Genomic DNA, 24,332 nt, shown 5'->3' with positions numbered 1-24,332 from the left:
CTCCCATGGCCATTTCTGATGCATTCACAAAAACATTGATGGTACAAACTAGAAAAACAATAATATACTTGTTGAAAATAAGTTTATAAAAATTGTATTGTATTCATAAAATAAGAAGTGATACATCATCTTTACAAAAGCTTTCTTACAATATTGAGCTTCCTTCTCTTGTTATTGGGGCAGAGTGTGCTCAAGGAGTGATTGGGCTATTTCTTGAGGATCCTCTATGCCTATGCTTTTGGCTATACCTATATGAGCAAGAAGCTTACCCCTAAATCCAAAACCAAAAACATCGAAGGCAAGGGATTTTTTAATTAGAACTATACATTTGGTGCTCTGTGCCATAGAGGCTACACAGAGCACCTTAGAGAGGGCTTTCAAAAAGAAGAGAGTGAAGGCAGATTAAGGGGTGTAGTCCCTGTGGATAATGGCGATGCCATCCATAGGAAGTTGACCAAGATAGTGCGCCAATGCAGCATCATGTCCATGGACCTTGGCGTGGTCCTGCCGCGCCGCCTCTCCCAACAGAAACAAATGTGTCAATTTCAACCACCCTCTGCAATTAAAGGAAAAATCAAAATATTTTCCTATACATAATTACAAATGTTTCTAGATTGTAAAAGGTCGATTATTACCTCTTTCTCAATGTCTTCTTTTGTCAAAGTGTGGTGGGGGCGGAGAGGTCAATCGAGGACTTAGCCTCATCCTTTTTTGGTGCTTTGGTCTCCTCCATTATTCCAGTAGCAAGGGTATCCTTTTCAGCCTCTAGCTTGTCTTGTAAGGTTGTGAATTCCTCCTCTGGAACTAGGGCTTGCTCCACGGTCTCAACCACAGTTTCCTTGACCAAAGCAACTGTCTCTGCGATAGATTCTCTAAGGGGTAATATAGCACTATCTAGGTGAGGACCGAGGTTGGACGTATCAAGGTCCACCTCACATCGCGTGCATATAATGTCCAAGCATTCATCCATTCTCAAGCCAGCTATCTTTTTAAGGTCATGAAGAAATAAGTATTCTTCACCTTCCACCGCAATGGTGCTCAAGAGATTGATCTCAAGTGCTGGCAGCACGTTGCTCTCCTCGTGTGTCTAAGGGGTAATATAGCACTATCTAGGTGAGGACCGAGGTTGGACGTATCAAGGTCCACCTCACATCGCGTGCATATAATGCCCAAGCATTCATCCATTCTCAAGCCAGCTATCTTTTTAAGGTCATGAAGAAATAAGTATTCTTCACCTTTCACCGCAATGGTGCTCAAGAGATTGATCTCAAGTGCTGGCAGCACGTTGCTCTCCTCGTGTGGGGAAGACAGCCCCGCATCTTCTACTACACAGTGGGCTATTCAGCTATAGATTGTGCACCCTCTGGAAAGTGCTCTGATGATGCAAGCTGCTCTTCTACACCAGCACTCATTCCTACTGCCTTCACTTCCTTGTCATCGCTCAAATACCCTGCCAGCTGCAATCCAGGCATCTCTACCTCCTCATCCGAATCCTCATCGTTGCTGATGATGAGGAACGCAAAAGTGGCGAGCCACGAGAGGAACCTAGTTCCTAAATTTCCCTTCCTCCCCAACCTCTTCACCTCGTTCTTATTGAAGGTACAATAAGCTCCTGCGGGGATGCAGATGTCGATGAAGCATTCAAGTGCTGGATGTAGGGGCGGGCATATTGTTGAATGTACTTAAGCAACTCAACAGGCACCCATCGATCATTGGGGCAATGGGGAAAGGAGATGGAGTGGGGATCCAAGTATTACTCCATGTATGCAATCTGCATCTCATAATGTTGGGACGCAAGGGCGAGCGACTTTTCAAAGTCGACTTCACGAGGAACATGACAAAGAGCTCGCTCTTGCCCGCCCACGGGGTGGTGGAGAGAAACTCACAAAAGTTGTTAAAGTGGGTAGCCATGTGAATGCAAAGAGAGTATGAGCTCGTGCTTGGTTTCTATCTTGTGAAAATGAGAAAGAAGGCACCTTTGGCTATTTATAGTTAAAATTTAAAGTTTGGCCTTTTCACACTAAGACCGCTAGAAAAAAAAATTACAGTTTGCAAAAATATTAAGATTTCAATTAAATAAAGATTGGTTAAAAAAGAGCCTGCTACAAAATTACAAGAATGTCATCTAATCTAAAATTGTTATAATGTCTTCATATTTTGCCCCTCTTGTGACATTTACTTCATGTTGATCTCCATCTCCTTGTTGACTTGAAAGCTTGTCATTTTCTTCACCTTGATCCTGAAACTCTTTCCCCTCACGTGCATCAAAACAGAGGCTATTTTTCCATATACTCAGTTCATCTTCAAGCTCTTCCACATGCCTACTATGTGTTGGGTAGGGCTATGCACCTTGCTGTTGCTGCTAAAAATTCAAGGTCCCCCATTTACCATGATTCTGAGACCATGGTTGTCCCCTCCTTACACTTCCCAATCTGTAAAAATATAGAAAGTGGCACAATAACCTGAAAGTGTAAGGGTTAACTCTAGACATGTAGTGGAATCAGATATACCTTTCTTCTCATCAACTTGAAACTTGACTCTTCCACATTGTCAAAGCCCATGATCCTAAAGTGTTGACATAGGTCTGCTAGGCTCCAATGCTTGCTTGCTGTGCCACTCGCTCAATCCATCCATTTTGCATCATCACAGCTACCTCAATAGGCATAATTTCTTCTTCTGAGGCTTGAAGTGGGATCCATGTCCCGTGCTTTTGCATCCATCTTTGGTAGTACAGACGCATGTACAAAATAGAGCGTGCCTTCAAGAACCTGAAAGACACTGTAGAATCTACTACATTGCACTTGTACACATCACCTTGATGTGACTCCTCATTAACCTCACAACCCTCTCCTAGTAATCCTTGAATGAGGTCAGACCGTACCTCCTTACAAATATACATTGTTTTTGTTTGGTGCATTGGCATGGAATTGAACATGTGCATAAAAACATGTAAAGGACAAAACCAATTTAGCCCTATTGACCTAGATGCCTTTGAAAACTTGAGTGATGTCTTGATATCACTTACCATCTTAAACTTTAAGCATAAGATGGTCCAAGCATCAGGTTTGGGCCATTCGGGGATTGTTAAGAGGGGGTTGGGGATCTCTTCTAGCTTGCCAAATAAACCTGGTTTTTTATCTACAAAATATGAGTGAGAAAAGAAAAAGATATTGTTCTGTATAAGATCACTTGGGCTTTGAGATACAAACATTGCCTCTCCAATGGATGCATGCATAGCATAGAAAACTCCAGTGAGGCTTTGGAGTGATTGTTCCTCAACATAATTAGAGGGGAAAATATCTGCAAAGAGACATAAGAAAATGGAGAATCATAAGAAAATTTGAAACAAAAAAATGGAGAGAGAGAGAGAGAGAGAGGTGGCGAGATGAGTGCATCATTAGCGGCTTATAACTATTTTTTATTTTTAAGCTTTTCAAACATACAAAATGTGGGAGAAAATGACTTTATCAAATGTCTAAAAACTAGTTTAAAAGCCATGTCTAGGACATAGGTTTTGAGTCCACCTTAAGAGATAAAAAATGGAAAAGGTGATAAGTACTTACGTAAAAAGTTTTGATATGCTAGCATCGGACCATGCAAATATTGATTGCAAGCTTAGCATTGCAAGGCATGTATGCAAAATAGATATATGTGCACCATGATATAGAGGTGTATGAGCCAGCCTATGCAACTCTTATACTTCTCTTGAGGCTTGATCCATACGTCGATGGATACCGCCCATCTCTTGTGTGTCATTTCTCGCTCAATATCCCCTGCGTCATGTAGGGCGTCTATTATGTCATCCATGTCTTTCTCCAAATACGTCAGAGAGTCCACCATAGTTTCTTCTTCCGACTAGTACTTGCTTGTGTCATTGTCCATCTAGTACTCCACTCGAGTTGAAGGTCCAAGCAATTAATTTGTTGCTCATTTTGAGGACACACATTCACAACACCAAGTAATGCATTTAGATGCTCAACTGGAAATATACCATTTTTCTTTACATGGTCGTTGCAAATTCTTCGTCATCGAGAGATTTGTTACTTACACCAATTTCAAGGGTACAAGCATTTCTCCTCTACATTCGGGAATTCCGATGTCTTTGTAGTGTTCACACCATCCATGATTGTAAATTTGTGTTTTTTGGGAGGGGAGGAATGGCCCTTTATATATTAGGCCATAGTCTAGTCGGCCAAAGTTTAAATTCTAATGCGAAAGGTGTCGGGGGGTGGGAAATTTCAAAGGTTATATACATTTTTGCTATATAATATCTTTCGTCTTCGTTGAAAAGTCTGTAGGAATATTTTTCAGAAAACTAATCAAAAATAACATTAGAAAGTTAAATTTTTGACACATTTTCTGATGCACATTTCGACGTTATTGCCGATGCTTTTCCCAACCTTTACTGTGATGCTCTTACCGACGTCTATTCCGACACTAGAAAAAAATTATAGAGCTGAAACACGGACTTTGTTTTTCTCATTTTTGAAGCTCTCCTTCGTGTAGCGCTAGTAAGTTCATCTCCCACCCCCCTATTGCATGTCCTCTCTCTCTCTCTCTCTCTCTCTCTCTCTCTCTCTCTCTCTCTCTCTCTCTCTCTCTCTCTCTCTCTCTCTCTCTCTCTCGCTCCTACATCCCTACACTCTCCTACACCACCATTTTGGTTGCTTTCATGATTTCTAATCTCTCTTTTTTTTGGGTTTTTTTTGCAGGTTGCATATCTTCACCCCCCGCTCCCCTCACATGACCTTTTGGTTGTCCTCTCTCTCTCTCTCTCTCTCTCTCTCTCTCTCTCTCTCTCTCTCTCTCTCCTGCATTTCTGCACTGTCCTACACCACCATCTTTCTTGCTTTCATGTTTTCTTACACGTGCATAGTGTTCTAATCTCTCTCTTTTTTTTGCAGGTTGCATATCTTTACTATCTATCCCTAATCTCTCAGAGGTAAGCCCCTTTTTTCTCTCCCTAATCTCTCCATATTAATTTGATTTTATGATTCTAATATATAGCTGATTAGTGTGCTAATTAGTATGGGTTTTCTATTTTTGTGATGCAGGAACCCTCACAACTAATCTCAGAGGTAAGCCCTTTGGTCTTATTCTTTAAAAAATATATATATATTTGTCACATGTCACATGTTCATATGCTCCTGCGCATAACTTGCATATCCACCTGCATAACCATATCCATGCACATATGTAGATGGAGGGCCATATGTATAGCACGGAAATCACCCCCCAGCATTACCCCCCAACCAACTATCCCACCTATTCCACGTGTCATGAGCCCTGACCAATTTTTTTCCTTCATTACACAAGCCACCCCCGAGCAAGCAGCCATGGCTAAAGCCTATTTTGCCCATGGTGAGCCAAGTGCAAGCCCATCGGCCTGTGACCACGGTCATGGTCACACCCATACTATCGGCCTACGACCACGATCACGATCACACCCATACCGTCCCCTAGTCAAAAACCCCCACCCTCGGGTTGTTCCTCCAACCGCAGTCTCACGGATCACGTTGTAAGGGTGGTGGTGGTTGTTGTGGCAGTAGTTCCATGGATGCATCTATCCCTCCATCACAAGAGCATCCACCCATACATAGTGTGGCCGACACCCCCATCTCATCGCATCGATCTCGTCGGCATTTTGGTAGTAGCTCTCTCCCCAATGCAGATCAACATCTTTAGAGGATGCAGGAAGGGAAGGCCATTCTCTATGATGTTGGTCAGGAGATGTGGAGTCATGTGAGGGAGCTATGTGGCATAGTACTATGCCCATGAAACTCTGACCAAATTCCTCCACCTCCCATTGGAGAAGAAAACAAGAATTTGTAAGCAAATCAAGAACGAGGTCAAGCCTACCCAAGTAGCAAGGAAGACCTTTCTAATGGATCTACGATCTCATGAGAGATTGTATGAAACACAAGAGGTCTGATGTCACCCAAATGGTGAAAGAGATGGTAGAAATGTAGATTAGACAGCTGTGGTTTTGTTAAGTACGTTGTACCATATGCCAATTTGAGGTTTTGGTAAGTTTGTATATGCTGATTCGTGGGTATTGCATTGTTTTTGAGAGGTATACCTGAGCCTCCCCGTTGAGGCTAGCTCACAAATTGGACACCCACTTTAGCTGGCATAGTTTTAGAATTGTATAGATCTTTTTTACACCCCTTTTGGGCATGTATAGTTTGCTCGCATATGTCACAAATTTTTTATATACATCATTTATCGTATAAGTACTGATATTATACAATTCAAATCAATGTATCATTTTGGTTTGATATCAAGTAATTAAACTTGATTTTGTACATTACTGTATCTTTGTTTGTGTTAATTCTTTAAGTTTGTGTAAAATTTCACTTCAATGCAATAAAATCTTTATATATTTGGCATAATGGTGTATCCACGTATAGAACTGTAACTGTATACACTATTATGCCAAAAAACAATTATACTTGCATCCATCAGTATGAGCGTCGAAAATTTCCTGCATCCGTTAGTATTTACATCAAAATAGATGTCTATATACACATCGATCAAATCATTGAAATACTATTATTATCAACGTTTATAGTAGCGACACTAGTTTCGACGCTCTTTGTGATGTACTTTTTGACATTATTCTAGATGTACATTCCGATGTTTTTATACCAACGCTTTTTTCGACGTGCATAAAGACGATTGTGGATTTTACAAGCAATTATTTTACATCAAAAAAAAAACCTTGGTATTTGATTAAGCAATCTTGCATGCATGACAAAGCATTTACCCTATTGTTGATCTACAAATCACTGCCCTCACCGTAGTACCCTCAAGGACACCAACCATGGCTAGGTCCGCAGAGACGAGAGGGGAGAATGTTAACGGGCACCTCCAAAAACATCTTGTCAAGGCCTTGTACACAATGGATAATGGAGAAGTCCTCATCAACAAATGAGCTAAGAAGACACATCCAGCTTGTGAAAGATCTAAGGAAAGGGCTTGGACGTTTGTAGTCAAGAAGGGGTAGCCACGGACATCAAGAACTATTAATTGGTCACCCAAACCATGCAATGTCCACCCAAAGTAGGACTTTAGATGCGTGTAACATGCCCTCATCTCACATTTACACTTTATGTGGTACTTAACGAGGGTGGCATGGCTTATCTAAAGGCCATCATCATATGCACTTCATGAAAGGTCTGTAATTACTTCTCATTAATTCACTTTTTAAGTGTTGGGTGTCCAACTTCAATGAATGTGAACGCCCGTGGCCGATAAGTGACATGTATATAAGTGACTTTACCTAATGAGAAGGGGACATTTCCTTGAGTGCTGGTTAAGAGTGTGATCTTGCTCCTTGTGTTCTAGCTCTCTAACCTATCCTCTTTCCCTCTTGGTAGTGCTTGTGTGTGAGAGTCTCCCCTCTTGCCCTCTTGGTCTTGCCATGTCTTGCTAGTGAGAGAGTGAGAGTGAGCTATTGTCTTTATGTAGTGGAGCATGGTCTTACAACAACGGGGAGTGCTAACCTCTACATAGACAACTCTCGTGGACAATGGGAGGTGGGTCTCCTAAAGTGCTAGCTTGCATTCGTGCGGTTGCCTCTTCTACAAGGTGGCAGGTAAGCTACCAAGTTCCCAACGACACACACGAAAGGTGAGTACTCTTCACTTGATTAGCTTTGTGCTAGTGAGTGCAATGTATTTGGGCTTTGCAACCTATAATTAGGTAGTAAAAGAGGGTATGAGGTAGTTATAGTTGGAGTAGTAAAATAGGGTATGAGGTACCATTTTGGAGGTGTCGCCCCACTGAGCATAACTTGGTGCTAACTCTTCTAAGTGATAGCTAGAAGTGGAAGGAAGAGCCCTTCATCTCAATATCCCATCGCTCGGGATATATTAGGCCTAATCTAGCCATGCTATAACAATGTAGCCATCATATGTCTATTGAACATAAACCCCAAGAAAGAAATTTATGCACCCATAATGACCAGGTTACAAATCTATGGTTTTTAAAATGATGTGATAAACTAGCTTACAATTCAATCCATTATTTTGTTTTAAATAAAGATTTTGAAGCTATTTAATCTAATTTAGTTATTTTGAATATTTTTTAAAAATTTGGTTATTTTAAGTGTTTTGAGTATGGTTGACCAAGGCCAAAGTATTTAACATGATGATTCACACACAACACAATGGTAATTTAATGGTATTATCCCTTAAATAAAATTAATTTTTAGCAACAAGAGTTTTTTTTTAATCATTGAAGCTCAAAGTTTAAAATCTCATTAGGGGCTTTTTATTTTTTGGAACCAAGGCCTGCACGCCCCCCCTTCTTCCATTCGTTTATGGTGTGTTTGTTTTCCTCAAAACAAACATGCATCCTTCCTGTTCATGTGACTTGTGGTGATACACTGAAATCAAGAAATAATGGCTTGAATGAACTTTAAAGTTGGTTTCATTGTGAGATATATTAAGCATGTGATATTATTGATTAGTAATCATCCAATAAAGTCATGTAAAAGTATATATAAATACTATTTTTCCCTTGGAGATTTAGCTTTGAATATGTGAGACAGCACATGAGCACAAGAAAATAGTTTTTATTAGGTTACATAAAAATATGCATACATAAGGGGGTTTTTCCAAACCTTTTTTAAATGGAAAAAAAAATCTCAATTTTGGTCCAAAAATGGGTAGTTCTATGATCTCCAAATTTACTTAATGTGTGTCTTTAAAATATCAAAATTCACAAGTAACGGGTTTTTGGAAGGCCTCTTTAAACACGCATGATATACAAGGCTTTCATTAAGTGACACCTAGCTTTCTTCCCCCACAACCACCATCACCATCTATCCCATTTTTAATGAGGTATCATGCATTGTATGATAGCTCCAATATTCTTCTACATTGTAGTATGCCAAAATGTTTTATCATATGAATCTTGAGTGTTCCTTGCAACTTTTGTCATGTAAAGTTCTCACATATAAGTAGCATCATTAAACACTAACTCATCATGTTAAGTGTCACAAAATAATAACATGATTCAAATTTTGCATTTTGAATGTGTTGTACCTTTTGTTGTTGGAGGCTATCTACATCTATAACGATATTGACAAGAATAAAAGTGATGATATAATAGCTAAATGATGCTTAAGAATTAATACTAGTGATTAATTCCACTTGTCTCTTTGAATATGTGTGAATGGAATTTTGTGACTATGAAATGATGTTTCTACAAAAATACTGTTAGAGCACTCACTTAGTTGCTTGAATGACTCTTTATTTTTGCAAGCAAGCTACTTGAACTTTTATGGCTAGTGGATAGGCTTATATATCTCGAGCAAAAACAATCAACAAGTCTCTCTCATCTTTTATAATTATACTTTGGATCTACTAGCTTTTCTTTTAATTAGTTGAAATGTATGTCAATATATTCTCTAATATAGATTTTCGGGCTAGGCTAAAATGAATATAGAACCAAAGACTCGTGGGACAGTTTTAACAAAGTAAGGGTATGAATCATGCATAAGAAAACAAATAGTGAGAGGAACATCACATAAATTCTTTCGTAATCACATGTGCACACATGTCAAAGATCTTAAGCATATATGTACTTACTTCTTGTCATATTTGTTTCAAAATTTCACACCCTTCAAACAAACTAGACCTTGGAACTTGGATGATGATGACATTACATCACAGAATGTGTGCTATGCTAAAATGTTGGGAGCAAATGAATAAGTTATGGCCTTCTTTAGCCCAACTTAAAAGTTAGGACATTAAATAAGTTATGGCCTTGTGGAGGGTAATAAGTTAGGCCTTCTTTAGGGCATCACTTTTCATCCTCCAAAATGTGGGTACATTACATTTTTTCATGCAAAAATACACATACAAAGTCTACATGGTTGAAAATTGTTAACAAAAAAATACAAGGCTATATGATAAAATGTAGAGATAGGCAAGATTGGTACATATATATAAATGTATGTGCATGTGTGTGTGTGTGTGTGTGTAATACAATTGTATGCTAAAATGCATAATGGGCAAGACTTGTACATGTATATATAAATGTGTTTATGTATATATATATATATATATATATATATATATATATATATATATATATTTAAGTGTGTGTGTGTGTGGGGTAGTGCTCATGAAAAAACGAGGTTTAGTGTCAGGTGAATGTCAAATTTTGAAAAATAGCCTTCAAATTTCAAAAGAGCAATTCACAAAAATCTGCAAAATTTAAAAGATTTTAGTTATAATTTTACTAAAAACCTTTAAAATTTAGGGGAAAACCTGCAGAAATTCGAGGTTGAAGGTTTTTTTTGGAATTGTTGGGAAAAATGTTTTCTAGAGAACCTTTAGTGTCGGGCGAGGTGTCCAGGAATGGAACTTTAGAAGAATTAAGCGCTGATCTAAATGGAGCACTACGAGAGGTTGTGTTTTCACTCTTTATAGTTGATGTTAAAAGATCTCATTCCCTTGCCGGTGGCCGACAAGAGCGATGCGTCGTGTGTCATCCGCTTCCCCTCTGAAATTTGAATCGGGGCCCTCCCCGAAAAATTAAAGATTCTCTAGTTTGCGATTATGATAGGCGTAGCCGTATCCCTATAAATTGACACAAGCTTGACGCCGCCACACACACACCTCCATTTAGTAAAAATTCCATATTAATATTATCTTCCATAGCCTAATATAAATTAAATCCCTTAATCTGTGGCATAGCAGCTAGAAGGATGGCGCATGGGGGTATTAAACTGGTTTTCAATGGGGTAATCTACCTGTTTTCAGGCCGTTCACGCCTACTGATCATGGAATAACATCAATCTCAATATCAGGTAGCTCTAACAACTTCCTAATTTGGAGCTCTAACCCAGTCACATAACAGCTAATTTCGGGTCGTAAAGGACTTGAACTAATTATTATGGTTAATCAAGCGATATCAACAAAACTAGCAATGTTTAACAATGACTAATTCTATCTATTCACGTTGATTTTATGCAAAAGCTTATGAGTGGTTAATCATGCAATAACAAAAATAACTATAATTCCAGTCATTTCAAAAAAAAAAACTATAACCAGGAGACATCATAATTTTTATATGTGTATATCTATATTAAAACTAGTAAACAGTGAATGATCTTTATATATAATACATATATTGAAATAATGTGCTAACTTATTAGCTAAATTATTGATACCAATGATTAGGAGGCTTATTAATATATATTTTAGATTATTTTTTTAAAAAAACCCAATAACCTATCATTCATTGCTTAGTGTGGCTTAACATTATATATATAATATTCCAGCAAAACTGATGCAATGAGTTTTTCTCATCATTACGTTTGGTCAATATAACTGGCATAGTTTGGCACTAGTGATGATGAGCATGGGGATGACCTAAGCTAAAATAGCTCAAGAAACTCTCTCGTAATTTTATTATGTTTTGTTTTATGCGTGCCATGCACAAAATGCCACGTACTTTCACAAGCTTGTGGCCACGTTGACCTATTTTGGAAGCCTAATTATGCCGATAATTTCGCAAGGTTAATGGGAAATAGCGGAAACAATTATAAATGATCATAATTCACGCATGCTAATAATGAATTGTGTGTATTATTGTGGTATAATTTACGTTAATGCAACTGAATGGAATCTGGATGTATATTCATGCAGACAACGTTTAATGCTCTGGTTCTAAAGCATTAGATATTTAATTTATATTTAATTTACTGCGGGAGGTGTAATAAGAATCCTGATCAGAATTATGATTGCGGGATGAAATGAGCAGCTGATGAGGGAAAATAAACGGACAAAAGAAAAAGTGAGTTGATCTGTTTCTGTTAGCGTTGCATGCCATACAGGATTCATGATTATTATTATATTTTGTGCTGAACCAGTCCGTTTTTTATTCCCTCGAGTCTTCGTTTTAAAGCGCAAAACCTTCGTATAAACTTTGCAGTATATGCAGTACTGTCTGCAGACTGCAGTGTGCACGTTGCGTGCGTGCGCGCGCGCGCGTGTGAGAGAGAGAGAGAGAGAGACTGACTTCATTGCGTGTACTTAACCCTCATCGTACTTTACAAGAGATATTGACTCGAGTAACCCTGATTTCTTAGACCCTCTCACTGCTCAGCGGTGTGGGTGTGGGTGTGCGTGTGTATGTGTACTGTGTGTGTGTGTGTGTGTGTGTGTGTGTGAGAGAGAGAGAGAGAGAGAGAGAGAGAGAGAAAGATGAATGTAATAGCTGGGTGTACGTGTATACTGTGTGGGTGAACCGTGTGTGTGAGAGCTGAGAGAGAGACACCGGGTTATGTGTGTGTATGGGAGCGAGAAAGAGAGAGAGAAGTGTTGGGAGGGTGTTGTGTCTGTTGTGTGATATATACTTAAATTGTCCCCTCGCTAGTAATCAATCTTGTCTTCCAAATCTGCTCTGAACATTTATCTTCATTTTTATCCTAACGTACCCTTCATTTGCAGGCGCTCTACAGCCCTAATCTTGCTGATTTAGTGACGCAACTGAACGCAATCGACGAAGCAAGATCAAAGCAGCTGAATTGCAGTAATTGATGATCGGCACGGTCGAGCTACTCGTAATTAACCAGCATGGCATTAGCATCAACAAGAAGTGTGGTGTTGGGGAGCTTTGCATTTCTCGTGTTTTGGGTGATGGCAACTTTCCCGACATTCCCGGGCCTTCCGATAGGCAGGACAGCAGGAGCAATAGTGGGGGCTGCTCTCATGGTGGTTTTCCAAGTAAACTCTCCAGATGAAGCCTATCAATCCATAAACCTACCTATCTTAGGGCTTCTGTTTGGGACAATGGTGGTCAGTGTGTACCTGGAGAGAGCTGATATGTTTAGATACCTGGATTTCTTGCTCACTTGGAAATGTAAAGGTGGTAAGGACCTTCTCTGCCGTCTCTCCTTCTTGATTGCCCTATCAAGTGCCATCTTCACCAATGACACCTGCTGTGTTTTGTTTACTAAATTCGTCTTGAGCCTTTGTAGAGAGAAAGGCTTGCCCCCAGAGCCTTTTCTTCTTGCCCTCGCATCCAGTGCCAACCTCGGCTCCTCGGCCACGCCCATTGGCAACCCCCAGAACCTTGTCATTGCCATCCAAAGCAAAATCTCTTTTGCGAAATTCACTGTCGGTATACTCCCGGCCATGTTGGCCGGAGTCACCGTCAACACAGGGCTTCTGCTTGGCATGTACTGGAAACAGCTCTCCAAGGTAGAGCTAGCTGATGCCCAGATCAACGCCATCGACGTCTTTGAGATTGAGGTGCACAACCACCCTAGCTCAGATGTACAAGATGAGAGAGAGGTGAAATTAAGCAGCCTTGATGAGCCAGATCTGTTCCAAAGCTGCCGGTCTTCAGGTTTTGCCGAAGACAAGAGCCTAGCCCATGACCTAGGTGAGCATGTTGACAACACTAGGAACATCTACCCAAGTCCTGATTACACACAAGGTACTCATGATAGAAACACGGATGTAAACAGCATGGTTTCGGATGGCATGAAAGAGCTGAGCCATCAATGTACTACACATAACAGCAGGAGGACATTTCCGGAAGAGTATGTGAGCTCGCTTCAACTTGTGAATGCATCAATAGGGTCAACGTCCGAGAGAGAGATTCGGAGCATAGGCTCTGATCATCCAAGGTCGCCGCCTCCATGTGAATCTCCGCCGTCTTTCCAAAGTCACCACAGCTACATGAGGGCTATCAAGACATGGAAAAAGGTTATGTGGAAGCCTTGTGTCTACCTTGTAATCCTTGGTATGCTGTCAGCCCTTCTTGCTGGCCTCAACCTCTCCTGGAGTGCACTATCTGCTGCAATCTCACTCATCGTGCTCGACTTCACTGATGCTGGAGAAACTCTCAATAAGGTCAAATCTTCGTCAAATTTTTGGATCATAGGATTGGTGTTTAAAAAGACCACCTGAATTCATTAAATGATCAATGCGAATGGCTGCTAGTAATTGTGATAACTGATAATAACCCTCTCTTTTGTGCAGGTTTCATATTCTCTTCTTGTTTTCTTCTCGGGAATGTTCATAACAGTGGATGGATTCAATCAGACAGGAGTACCAGAGGCATTTTGGAATTCTATGGAACCATATGCTCGCATCAATCATGCAAGCGGTGTTGCTATCCTTGCGGCCGTGATCATTCTTCTATCTAATGTTGCTTCAAATGTTCCAACAGGTGAGCTTTATGCCCTTGTCCTGTGGCATGATGGAGATATCTTCTCTTGATTATAAGTAATCATTACAATCAAAACCTCGATCATGCAATGCGCTTAAGACTAGATAATTAACAATTAAGAATGGTTAATTAGGTTACCATTTATGTAAGATTTTTTGTTTCAAGTTCCTACAGCTTGTTATATCAAGAAGCTGATTTTTCTTTAAGATTTTACCACCCCCTTCATTGAAGTGTTGCTGCTAGGGCCGAAGATAGCAGCATCATCTGCAGCTTTATCGGGGGTGAGTGTGACAAAAGCATGGCTGATCCTGGCATGGGCAAGCACAATTGCAGGAAACCTAACTTTGGTAGGATCTGCAGCGAACCTTATTGTATGTGAGCAGGCCAGGACGGCTCAATACAACCTCTCATTTTATAGACACCTAAGATTTGGGTTCCCTTCCACCCTATTGATAGTTGCAGTTGGCCTTCCCTTAATACAAGGCGGTTAATCTAGTTCTGCAACCAATTTTCCCTAAAGCATGGGTGAATCTCATTTTCAAAATGGCACCATTGGCAGGGTGGGGTTAATTAGTAGTAATCAGGCTTCCCCTTCAGAGCCTAATATAAACCACTACTTGCCAATGATTGGCCATCCATCTTCATGTAAAAATACACAACGTGCGTGGATGCGGGATTTTGTACAGTTTATCATGGTTTCATTTGATATTCTATAAAGTTAAGTGCTTTAAATTACCTTGGTTTTTAGCTGGGTGTACGTGTGTGCTGTGTGGGTGAGCCGTGTGTGTGTGTGAGAGAGAGAGAGAGAGAGAGAGAGAGAGAGAGAGGTGGGTTATGTGTGTGTACTATGGATGTTATGTAAGAGAGAGAGGAGGGCGGGAAGGGGGGGCAGTTGGAGGAAGGGACTAGTGTTGGTGGATGTTGTGTGTGTGTGATATTATATATATGTATATATACTAGTGTTGGTGGTAGAAGTTATGACCACGTTTTACAAATACTCTGTTGCCATTCCCTTTTGGTGTTAGAAAAGTAAGGCAACAATTGAATAACAATACCTCCTTGAACGCATTGGTGAGCCTAAACACATAGTTCACTTGCATGTATTCAAGAATTTTGCTAAAGAAGTAACTTTCGATCTGAATCCAAACAATAATGTCCTTGAACGCATTGGTGAGCCTAAACACATAGTTCACTTGCATGTATTCAAGAATTTTGCTAAAGAAGTAACTTTCGATCTGAATGCAAACAATAATTATGTCTTTAGTGGGATGTGTGCAAATTGCAAGCTGCAGTGGTGAAGTTCTATGATATGTTTGTTAAGGAATGTGATGGCACACTGAAATTTGTACTAAAATTTGATGAGATTGAATTGTGAAGAATCAAAAGATAGAAAGAGTAAGTTTGACATTGATAAACAGGGCATTGGATCGTTCCATAAAGAGTGGTGATCCTCAATACTTCAGTGTTCAATCTGAAAATGAAATTTGGTGGCTTGCAGCATTTGAGGTTCCAAAAGAGGATCATGAGATCCTAAAGATGTTTTTCAATCTAACAGAGATTCCTATTGTGGTTCAGCATCAAAAAGCAAGTGAAATTCTACATATGGATGGTTTTGGAAACTACTCAGTGGAATAGCATCTTGCAGGTGATCTTAAGTCACTAAAGTGAATGTTTGGTGTCTCAAATGCTACAAATGTAGAGTTCACTTCTTTGTATTGCATGCGCTCAAGGAAAAAGGGTAAGAACAAAAAAAGGCATGGAATATGTATACTGGGAAGGATGGTGCACCAACTCGTGATCAATACATATGGGATGGCAAAACAACGGTCAAGGAAGGATGGTGCACCAACTCGTGATCAATACATATGGGATGGCAGAACAACGGTTAGAGTGGATCCAAAGTGGGACCCTATACTTAACATTCCTTTAACACGAGTTCATCCTCGTACACTACATACCGTCTATAGAATTGTGAAAATTTTGGTTTATGAATATATATTTTTCGTATGTAAGATACAACCAACATCAGAGGCCCAAGCTTTGTGTAAGAGAGTGGAGGAGGCTCTTTCATGTGTGGGTCTACACAAAGGGAAAGTGGAAATCAAGAAAGATCAGAAGAGGCTAGGTACAAGTGAAAATGTGCCATGCAAACCAAATATTAGTGGAGCCAAGGCTAGAAAATTTTTGTCACCACCAAAGAACCATGAAGGCCATTTATTAGTTCTTCAACCTTGGAAGTATGAGGCATGGAGGAAGTTACACATGGTTATCCCAGATTGTAGTAATAATTGCGAGACTAGAATTGCAAAGGCTAATGTATGGATTGCCTTTAATAAGGTTGCTACACGTCTATAGAAAATGACATTCAACGAAGAAGATGCCAATGACTTTAAACAAGATATGACCACGTTTTACAAATACATGGTGGAAGCTATGACCACATTTTACAAATACATGGTGTGTGTGTGTGTGTGTGTGTGTGTGTGTGTGTGTGTGTACACACACATTGTAAGGTCCCCCCCTCTCCGAAATTAGTGATCTTCGTCATTTTCTTTTATTGTACTCCTATGTTGTAAAAATTGAGCTTATTAATTTTGCTCAGGTAGTAGGCTAGAAAATTTCTTAAGTTGGACATTATAAAAAGATATAATATTACTTTTTTATTTAAGACTCAAAGATAGATTATAATAGATATTTATAAATTTCACAAAAAAATGGTCGTGTAAATATTAGACAATAAATTTTTTATTAAGTAAAGAGCTAAAAATTTTCTTAAGCTGGCCATTATCGGGAGTTATGGTAGTAAATCTTGATTTCCAGTTGGGCATGGTACATTAGCAAGAAAGAAAAGAAAAATAGTAAATTATTTTTAAAAATTTGAAGCAAATTATTCTTGGTGATTTTTGTGAGGGGTGAAATTTTGGGGTAATGTAAGTGACCATTCGGGTAACCTTAGTCAATTAGACCTTATGAATAAGGGGCTTGCTTGGGAAACTTACTCAAGGGATTACTTGGCCATTCTTAGCCTTATGTCCTCCATACCTCCTTCTCGAAATGGTAGGATACTTCTTCCCTCACCTCCCACCATCCGCTTTCCATGTAAGACCACCCACCACCTATCATTATGTTGTTGAATGTGGACCGTTGTTTGGAGGCTTCTCTTTCTATCCTCATGGCTTAAAAATGCACCTATTTCTCTATCCCTTCGGAGTTTCTTTTTGTCATAACAAATCTTCTCTCTTACTGCCTCCTACTCCTACCCCCTCAATTTTTGTGTGCTGGAGCTAGAAGACTATATCCCGCTCTCCCAAAGTCAAGTTTTGTGTATTGTAAGTAAAATTCTAGTTTTTCTCTTAATTTTCAGCAATCAAACTTAACCTCTCCCTAGGGTTTAATTATGAGCAAATGTGCTATCATTAGGAAAAACTTTAGGCAGCTATAGTGTGAAATGGTAGGTGAGTAGATATGGACCTCTACACAAGAGACCATAGCAAGCCTCCAAGCTCCCCTTGAGTGTGCCCCATGCCCCTATTATATAGGAGGGCCCTCAAGTGACTCTTGACTTTCCATTCCTCATGTGTGACCCTTGGATGCCTGACCCTAACCTTAAACCTTAAGGTTAGTCCTAACCCATGCTCCACTAGAGCTTGTTCCCATGCTCCCATGCTCACAAGCCTAATGTGGGTTAGCCTCCTAGTATATGCACACATAATGTGTATATAACATAGCACACATAATGTACATATAACATACTTCCCCTCTCTCAAAACATTGCACTCTTGCAATGAAAAGAAGGAGAACTGTACTGAACAATCTCAACCGACTCCCAAGTCGAATTCTCAATTTCCCTATTTTTCCACCTTATTTTAACCTCAGGGATTAGTCTACTACAAAGTTTCCTTTCCCTGAATTCAAATACCTTATCAGGTTCATGTGGAACATAGGATAATTCATCGACTTCAACAAGTTCTTGAGGAGTAACTGTGTCATCCTCACCTCCCAGTTTCCCTTTCAATCTATCGATATGAAAGACTGGATGAACTCTAACAATTGGAGGTAGTTTTAGTTCATACGCAACCGTGCCAATCCGATGTATAACTCAAAATGGACCACAATATCTAGGAGATAAATTCGAGCATTTTCCCATTGACAAAGTTTGAGAATCTTTAGGAACATTAAAATAAACCAACGCTCCTGGTTCAAAAGATCGAGATGAGCGTCCCCTATCAGCATAAAACCGTGCCCTATCATGAGCACTCCTGATAGAATCCCGAGCTTCGGTCAGAATTTCCTACATATCTCACAAGAAATCCCTCGATGCATCAAGCTCGATGTCCTTAAGACCGAACATCAATAGGTGCCCTGGGTTAATACCCATACATAAGTATGCATGGACTAAAAAATAATAGCCGTAAATTTAAAACTGTTATAGGCAAATTCCATCATTGGAAGATATTTTTTTCAATATGATGATTTTCTAGAGACATATGCACGAAGCATACACACTATAATCTGATTCATACACTCTGTTTGCCCATCAGACAACTGCAGATGATCAGAACAATTCACATTCAAAGTAGAAGACTTCTTGGTGGATGAAGCTCTTGGTATGCTCAAGGAAGACCATCGAGGGCCTTGAGGTAAGTGATTTTGTTATCTTTATTTTTAATCATTATATATTTTTATTTTCATGGAGGAAGAGTGCTCCAAATTCCTCTTATTGAATGAAATTCATATGGAGCATGGGTGGCGTTGAGTGCAAGTCTTGGGTGACTTTGACGGAATAGATTAAAACCCCTCGTCCATGGCATCTAAGCCAAATGTAAGGAATGTACTATTAACTTCTATTATTTAATAGTGCATTACGAGAAATTGTTGTCCTCAAATAAAAAAAGAAAAAGAAATTTATGTTACTTATACATATAAAGCTTACAAATTTTTAATTTTTTAAAGCTAAACCATACAAAGCTTCTAAAGCATACAACCTAAAATAGTTAAAGCATATGCATAAACCACACAAAGCATATATAGAGAATCCACATGAATGAGCTAAATCATATACAAGTTAAAAATCATACCTGGCATTGTCACGTCTATGTCGTATCAGCTCTCTCATATCTCTTAATACAAGAGCATGACTCCATCCACCTCCGAACTCCGCCTCCAACTGATTCACCACCATTTTCTTTCTTTGCTCTAGTAAGTTTCTATATTCAAATAACATTAGATAACAATGACGAGTAAGTTGAATTAATGTAGAAAACAAAATTGTAATATTTTCTTTAAATGTATTTAAATGTGGCTACCTCCAAATAATATGCACATCCTCAAGATAAATGCAGGCTAACTCTTTAATGCACTTGTGAAACTCTCTACCCACATCATCAAACATAATCTCCTTGGTGGGCAAAATGGAGATACCCGTGTGCTGAAAGGTAGTACTATCATTCGCATCATCTGTAGACCTCCTAGATGAAGTAGCACATCTAGGAGGGTGGGAATAGCTGTCGATGGTGTAGGCATGGGTGAGTGGCTAGCCCTAGCACTATCAACATGTGTAGATGACGGTGGTGGTATAGGCGTAGTAGGTATTGGTGTAGGCATGATGTCCGTACTCGTTGCCCACACCTATAGTGGAGGAAAGTCTGAAATAAAATTTGAAAAAATTGATAAGAATCACATATATCAAGCTTGTCAATTATAAGTACATAGAAAGCATGCTTGTAGAAACTTCCATCATGCACTAGGATCTCCCAATGCATGCCGGGTGTTACCTAAGTAGTTGATAGCTACCAGCATGCACTGGGAGCTTTCAATGCATGCCGGGTTCTATCTAAGCATGATGGTAGCTACTACTGGCATGCATTAGGAGCTTCCAGTGCATGCAAGTAGCTCCCGGTGCTATTGAAACATGCCAGTAGCTCCCAAGTGACATTTCGTAGCTCTTTGTGCGCTAATAGCTCATGGGTGCTATGAAACAATCCAAAAACTATCTTCACCTACTACAAAGTGGCCCAATACCACTTCCGCTTGTCCAAATCAAACCAAACTTGAAAGGAGTAGTTCCTGACCTCTTGTTTACCTGCACAATAAGCCTCAACTCAAAATTATCTTAGTAATCTCTTCATCAATTTGCAAACATGTTCGCAGCTTTAGAAACTTCTAACACTTGGACCAGACAATAATTCCACTGTTGCACCTTCTCAGTAGACCCAAAAGTGATGAAAACTATTCAGATCTATCCAAAGGCATGTCTCACACCCTCACATCATGTTTCATGTGAAAATCACCCCAGGGGAAGGTCTGCAAAAGTCGATAAGATCCACTAGGCCTTATGCAGTTCAAAACTGCACAGCAGTGCCTTCAAACACCTGTCTCTTGATGTCAAAATCTTATGAGATCTGGTATGATTAGAGAACAATATATGGAAATACTCCACACCAAACCGTGTGGCCTATATCATTCCAATAGAGCAAACAGGGCTGGAACAAGGCACTTTGACCCTGCTGAAATTTAGGAAACAAGCAACAATACCAAACCTAGACCCTACCCCATCTTCTGTACTTAACCAATTGTAGAAGTTGTATTTGCATAGATACCACCCTCCAAACCCCGTTCCTTATTACATATCACCTCTGGTTGCACTTCTTCTACATACCACTACTCCACATAACCACAAGTGAATTGTCCCGACTCACGAGTACATGCTGTTAGCTACTAGCAGGCATCAGGACCTCCCAATGCACACCGGGTGTTACCTAAGCATGCCAATAGCTACCGGCATGCAATGGAAGCTCCCAATGCATGCCGGGTGCTACCTAAGCATGGCAAAAGCTATCGGCATCATGCAATGAGACCTCCGGCAGCTACCTAAGCATGCCGATAGCTACCGGCATCATGCACTCAAAGTTCACAATGTATGCCGGGTGCTACTTAAGCATGCTAGCTGTTACTGGCATGCATTGGGGAGCTCCCGGTGCATGCCATTAGCTCCTGGGTGCTACTACTGATGCTTGTCAGTAAGCTACCGGCCTGCACTCGGAGCTCCTAATGCATGCAGGGTCCCACCTAAGCATGCCGGTACAACTTGAGCATGCACTTGGAGCTCCCAATGCATGTGGGGTCCTATCTAAGCATGCCGTACAACCTGAGCATGCCGATAGATACCTAAGCATGCCGGTAGATACCTAAGCATGCCGGATGCTACCCAAGCATCCGGCATGCCGGTAGATACCTAAGCATGTGGGGTACCCAAGCATGTCAATAGAGCTGTCAATGCATGATAGTAGCTCCTAATGCATGCTTTAATAGTAAATAGAAACACATATCACTTAAGTATGGCAGTAGCTCTACTGGCATGCATTGGGACCTCCCAATGCATGTCGGGTGCTACCTAAGCACATCGATAGCTACCGACAAACGTCACTAGCACTCAAAAGCTAATGGCATGCACCGGTAGTTCCCAATGCATGTCGGGTGCTACCTAAGCATGCTGGTAGCTATTACTGACATGCATTGGGAGCTCTCTGTGCATGCCATTAGCTCTCGGGTGCTACTGATGCTTGTCGGTAGAGCTGCCGGCATACACTCGGAGCACCCAATGCATGCTGGTTTAACATGAGCATACCGGGTGTTACCCAAGCTTGTCGAAAGCTATGGGCATGCACCAACACTTCCCTATGCATGCCGGGTACTACCTAAGCACGTCAATAGCTACCGGCATGCACTAGAAGCTCCCAATGTATGAATGCCGGGTGCTACCTAAGCATGCTGAAAGTTATTGACATGCACTGAGACCTCCTAATGCATACGGGGACTACCTAAGCATGTCGATAGCTACTGGCATGCACTAGATCTACCGACCTCCCAATTCATGCCGGGTGCTACCTAAGTACGTCGATAGCTACCGGCATGCACTAGAAGCTCCCATGCATGCCCAGTGCTATCTAAGTATGCTAAAAGCTATTGGCATGCACCGAGACCTCCCAATGTATATCGGGGGTGCTACCTAAGCATGACGATAGCTACTACAAAACACTATCCCAACTCAATTTCTTGGCATGCGTGAGCTATAACCCAGTGGTTTCCTCAAAATAGTGGAAGAAACAACACAAAACAGTCCAAAAATTGTCTTCACCTACTTCAGAGTGGCCCAATACCACTTCCACTTGTCCAAATCCACAAAAAACATAATAGGAGTAGTTCCCTACCTCTTGTTTACTTGTACAATAAGCCCCAACTCAAAATTTCCTTAGTAACTCCTTCATAAGTTCCCAAACAAGTCCATAGTTTTAGCATCTCAGACACTTGGACCAAACACTAATCCACTGTTGCACCTTATCAGTAGACCCAAAAGTAATGAAAACTATTTAGATCTATCCATAGGCATGTTTCACACCTTCACATCAACGTTCATGTGAATCACCCCATAGGAAGGCCTTCAAAAGTCAATAAGATCCACTGGGCCTTATGTAGTTCAAAACTGTAGAAGTTGCCAAATTAGGCAATTTTCATCCTTGCAAACACCTACCTCGTGATGTCAAAATCTTATGAGACCTGGTATGATTAGAGAAAAGTTTATGGAAATACTCCACACCAGACGGTGTGGCCTATATCACTTCCAGTAGAGAGAAAATAGGGTTGGAATAGGACAATTTGGCCATAATGAAATTTCAGAAACAAGCAACAATACCAAACCTAGATCCTATCTTCTGTACTTAATCAATCGTAGAAGTTGTATTTGCATATATTCCACTCCAAAAACCCTGTTCCTTATTACATATCACCTCTGGTTGTAATTTTGTTCCATACCATTACTTCGCACAACCACTGGTGAATTGTCCCAACTCATGAGGGCATGCCGGTAGCTACCGACATGCACCAGAACCTCCCAACGCATGCTGGGTGCTACCTAAGCACGCCGATAGCTATCGGCATGCACTGGAAGCTCCCAATGCATGCTGGGTGCTATCTAAGCATGGCAAAAGCTATGGGCATGCACTGAGACCTTCTAATGCATACTAGGTGCTACATAAGCACGCTGATAGCTACTGACATGCACTCGAAGCTCTCAATGCATGTTGGGTGCTACTCAAGCATGCTAGTAGTTACTGGCATGCATTGGGAGCTCTCAGTGCATGCCATTAGCTCCCAGGTGCTATGGATGCTTGCACCAGGACCTCCCAATGCATGCCAATAGCTACCAACAAGCGTCAATAGCACCCGGGAGCTGATGGCATGCACGAGAGTTGCCAATACATGCCGAGCACACTACCTAAGCATGCCGACAACTACTGAGATGCATTGGGAGCTCTCAGTGCATGCCATTAGCTCCCGGGTTCTACTGACGCTTGCCGATAGCTAACGGCATGCACTCGGAGATCCCAATGCATGCGAGGTCCTACCTAAGCATGCTAGTACAACCTGAGCATGGTGGTAGAAACCTAAGCGCATGTCGGGTGCTACCCAAGCATGTCGAAAGCTATTGGCATGTATTGACACTACCCAATGCATGCCGAGTGCTACCTAAGCATGTCAATAGCTACCGGCATGCACTCGAAGCTCCCAATGCATGCCGGGTGTGGTACCTAAGCATACTGAAAGCTATCGACATACACAAAGACCTCCCAATGCATACAGGGTGCTACCTAAGCACGCCGATAGCTACCGGCATGCACTAGTAGCTACTGGCATGCACTGAGATCTCCCAATGCATGCCAGGTGCTACCTAAGTATGCCAATAGCTACCGGCATGCATTGGAAGCTCCCAATGCATGCTGGGTAGTATTGCCTAAGCTTGCTGAAAGCTATTGGCATGCACCGAGACCTCCCACCCGGGTGCTACCTAAGTATGCCGATAGCTACTACAAAGCACTATCCCAACTAAAGCTCTTGGCATGCATGTGCTATAACCCAATGGTTTCCTCATAATAGTGGGCTACTTGGAAGAAACAACCCAAAATAGTCCAAAAACTGTCTTCACCTACTACAGAGTGGCACAATACCACTTCCACTTGTCCAAATCCACAAAAACTTGATAGGAGTGGCTCCCTACCTCTTGTTTACCTATACAATAAAACCCCTTAGTAACCCCTTCATAAGTTCACAAACATGTCCGTAGCTTTAGCATCTTCAGA

General features: G+C 40.7%; 1 protein-coding gene across 2 annotated transcripts; it reads left to right on the top strand.

Moving 5' to 3' along the window:
* The first annotated feature begins 11,707 nt into the window (after positions 1-11,707).
* On the top strand, positions 11,708-14,883 carry LOC147630707 (silicon efflux transporter LSI2-like). Of its 2 annotated transcripts, none has more exons than XM_086810038.1 (4): positions 11,708-11,811; positions 12,468-13,877; positions 14,007-14,196; positions 14,440-14,883. In XM_086810038.1, exons 2-4 carry the CDS (start codon positions 12,594-12,596, stop codon positions 14,685-14,687), a joined length of 1,722 nt encoding a protein of 573 aa, XP_086666164.1. In that variant the 5' UTR covers positions 11,708-11,811; positions 12,468-12,593; the 3' UTR covers positions 14,688-14,883. The 2 variants fall into 2 exon arrangements, with proteins under 2 accessions (XP_086666164.1, XP_086666163.1); XM_086810037.1 differs by having other exon boundaries at positions 14,428-14,883.
* Positions 14,884-24,332: the final 9,449 nt, after the last annotated feature.

The sequence above is a fragment of the Cibotium barometz genome, chromosome 16, assembly GCF_041138505.1.
Source record: "Cibotium barometz isolate CiBa-2024 chromosome 16, ASM4113850v1, whole genome shotgun sequence".
Lineage (NCBI taxonomy): Eukaryota > Viridiplantae > Streptophyta > Polypodiopsida > Cyatheales > Cibotiaceae > Cibotium > Cibotium barometz.
Note: the sequence above shows the minus strand (reverse complement) of the source record. Positions and strands in the feature narration are given on the sequence as shown.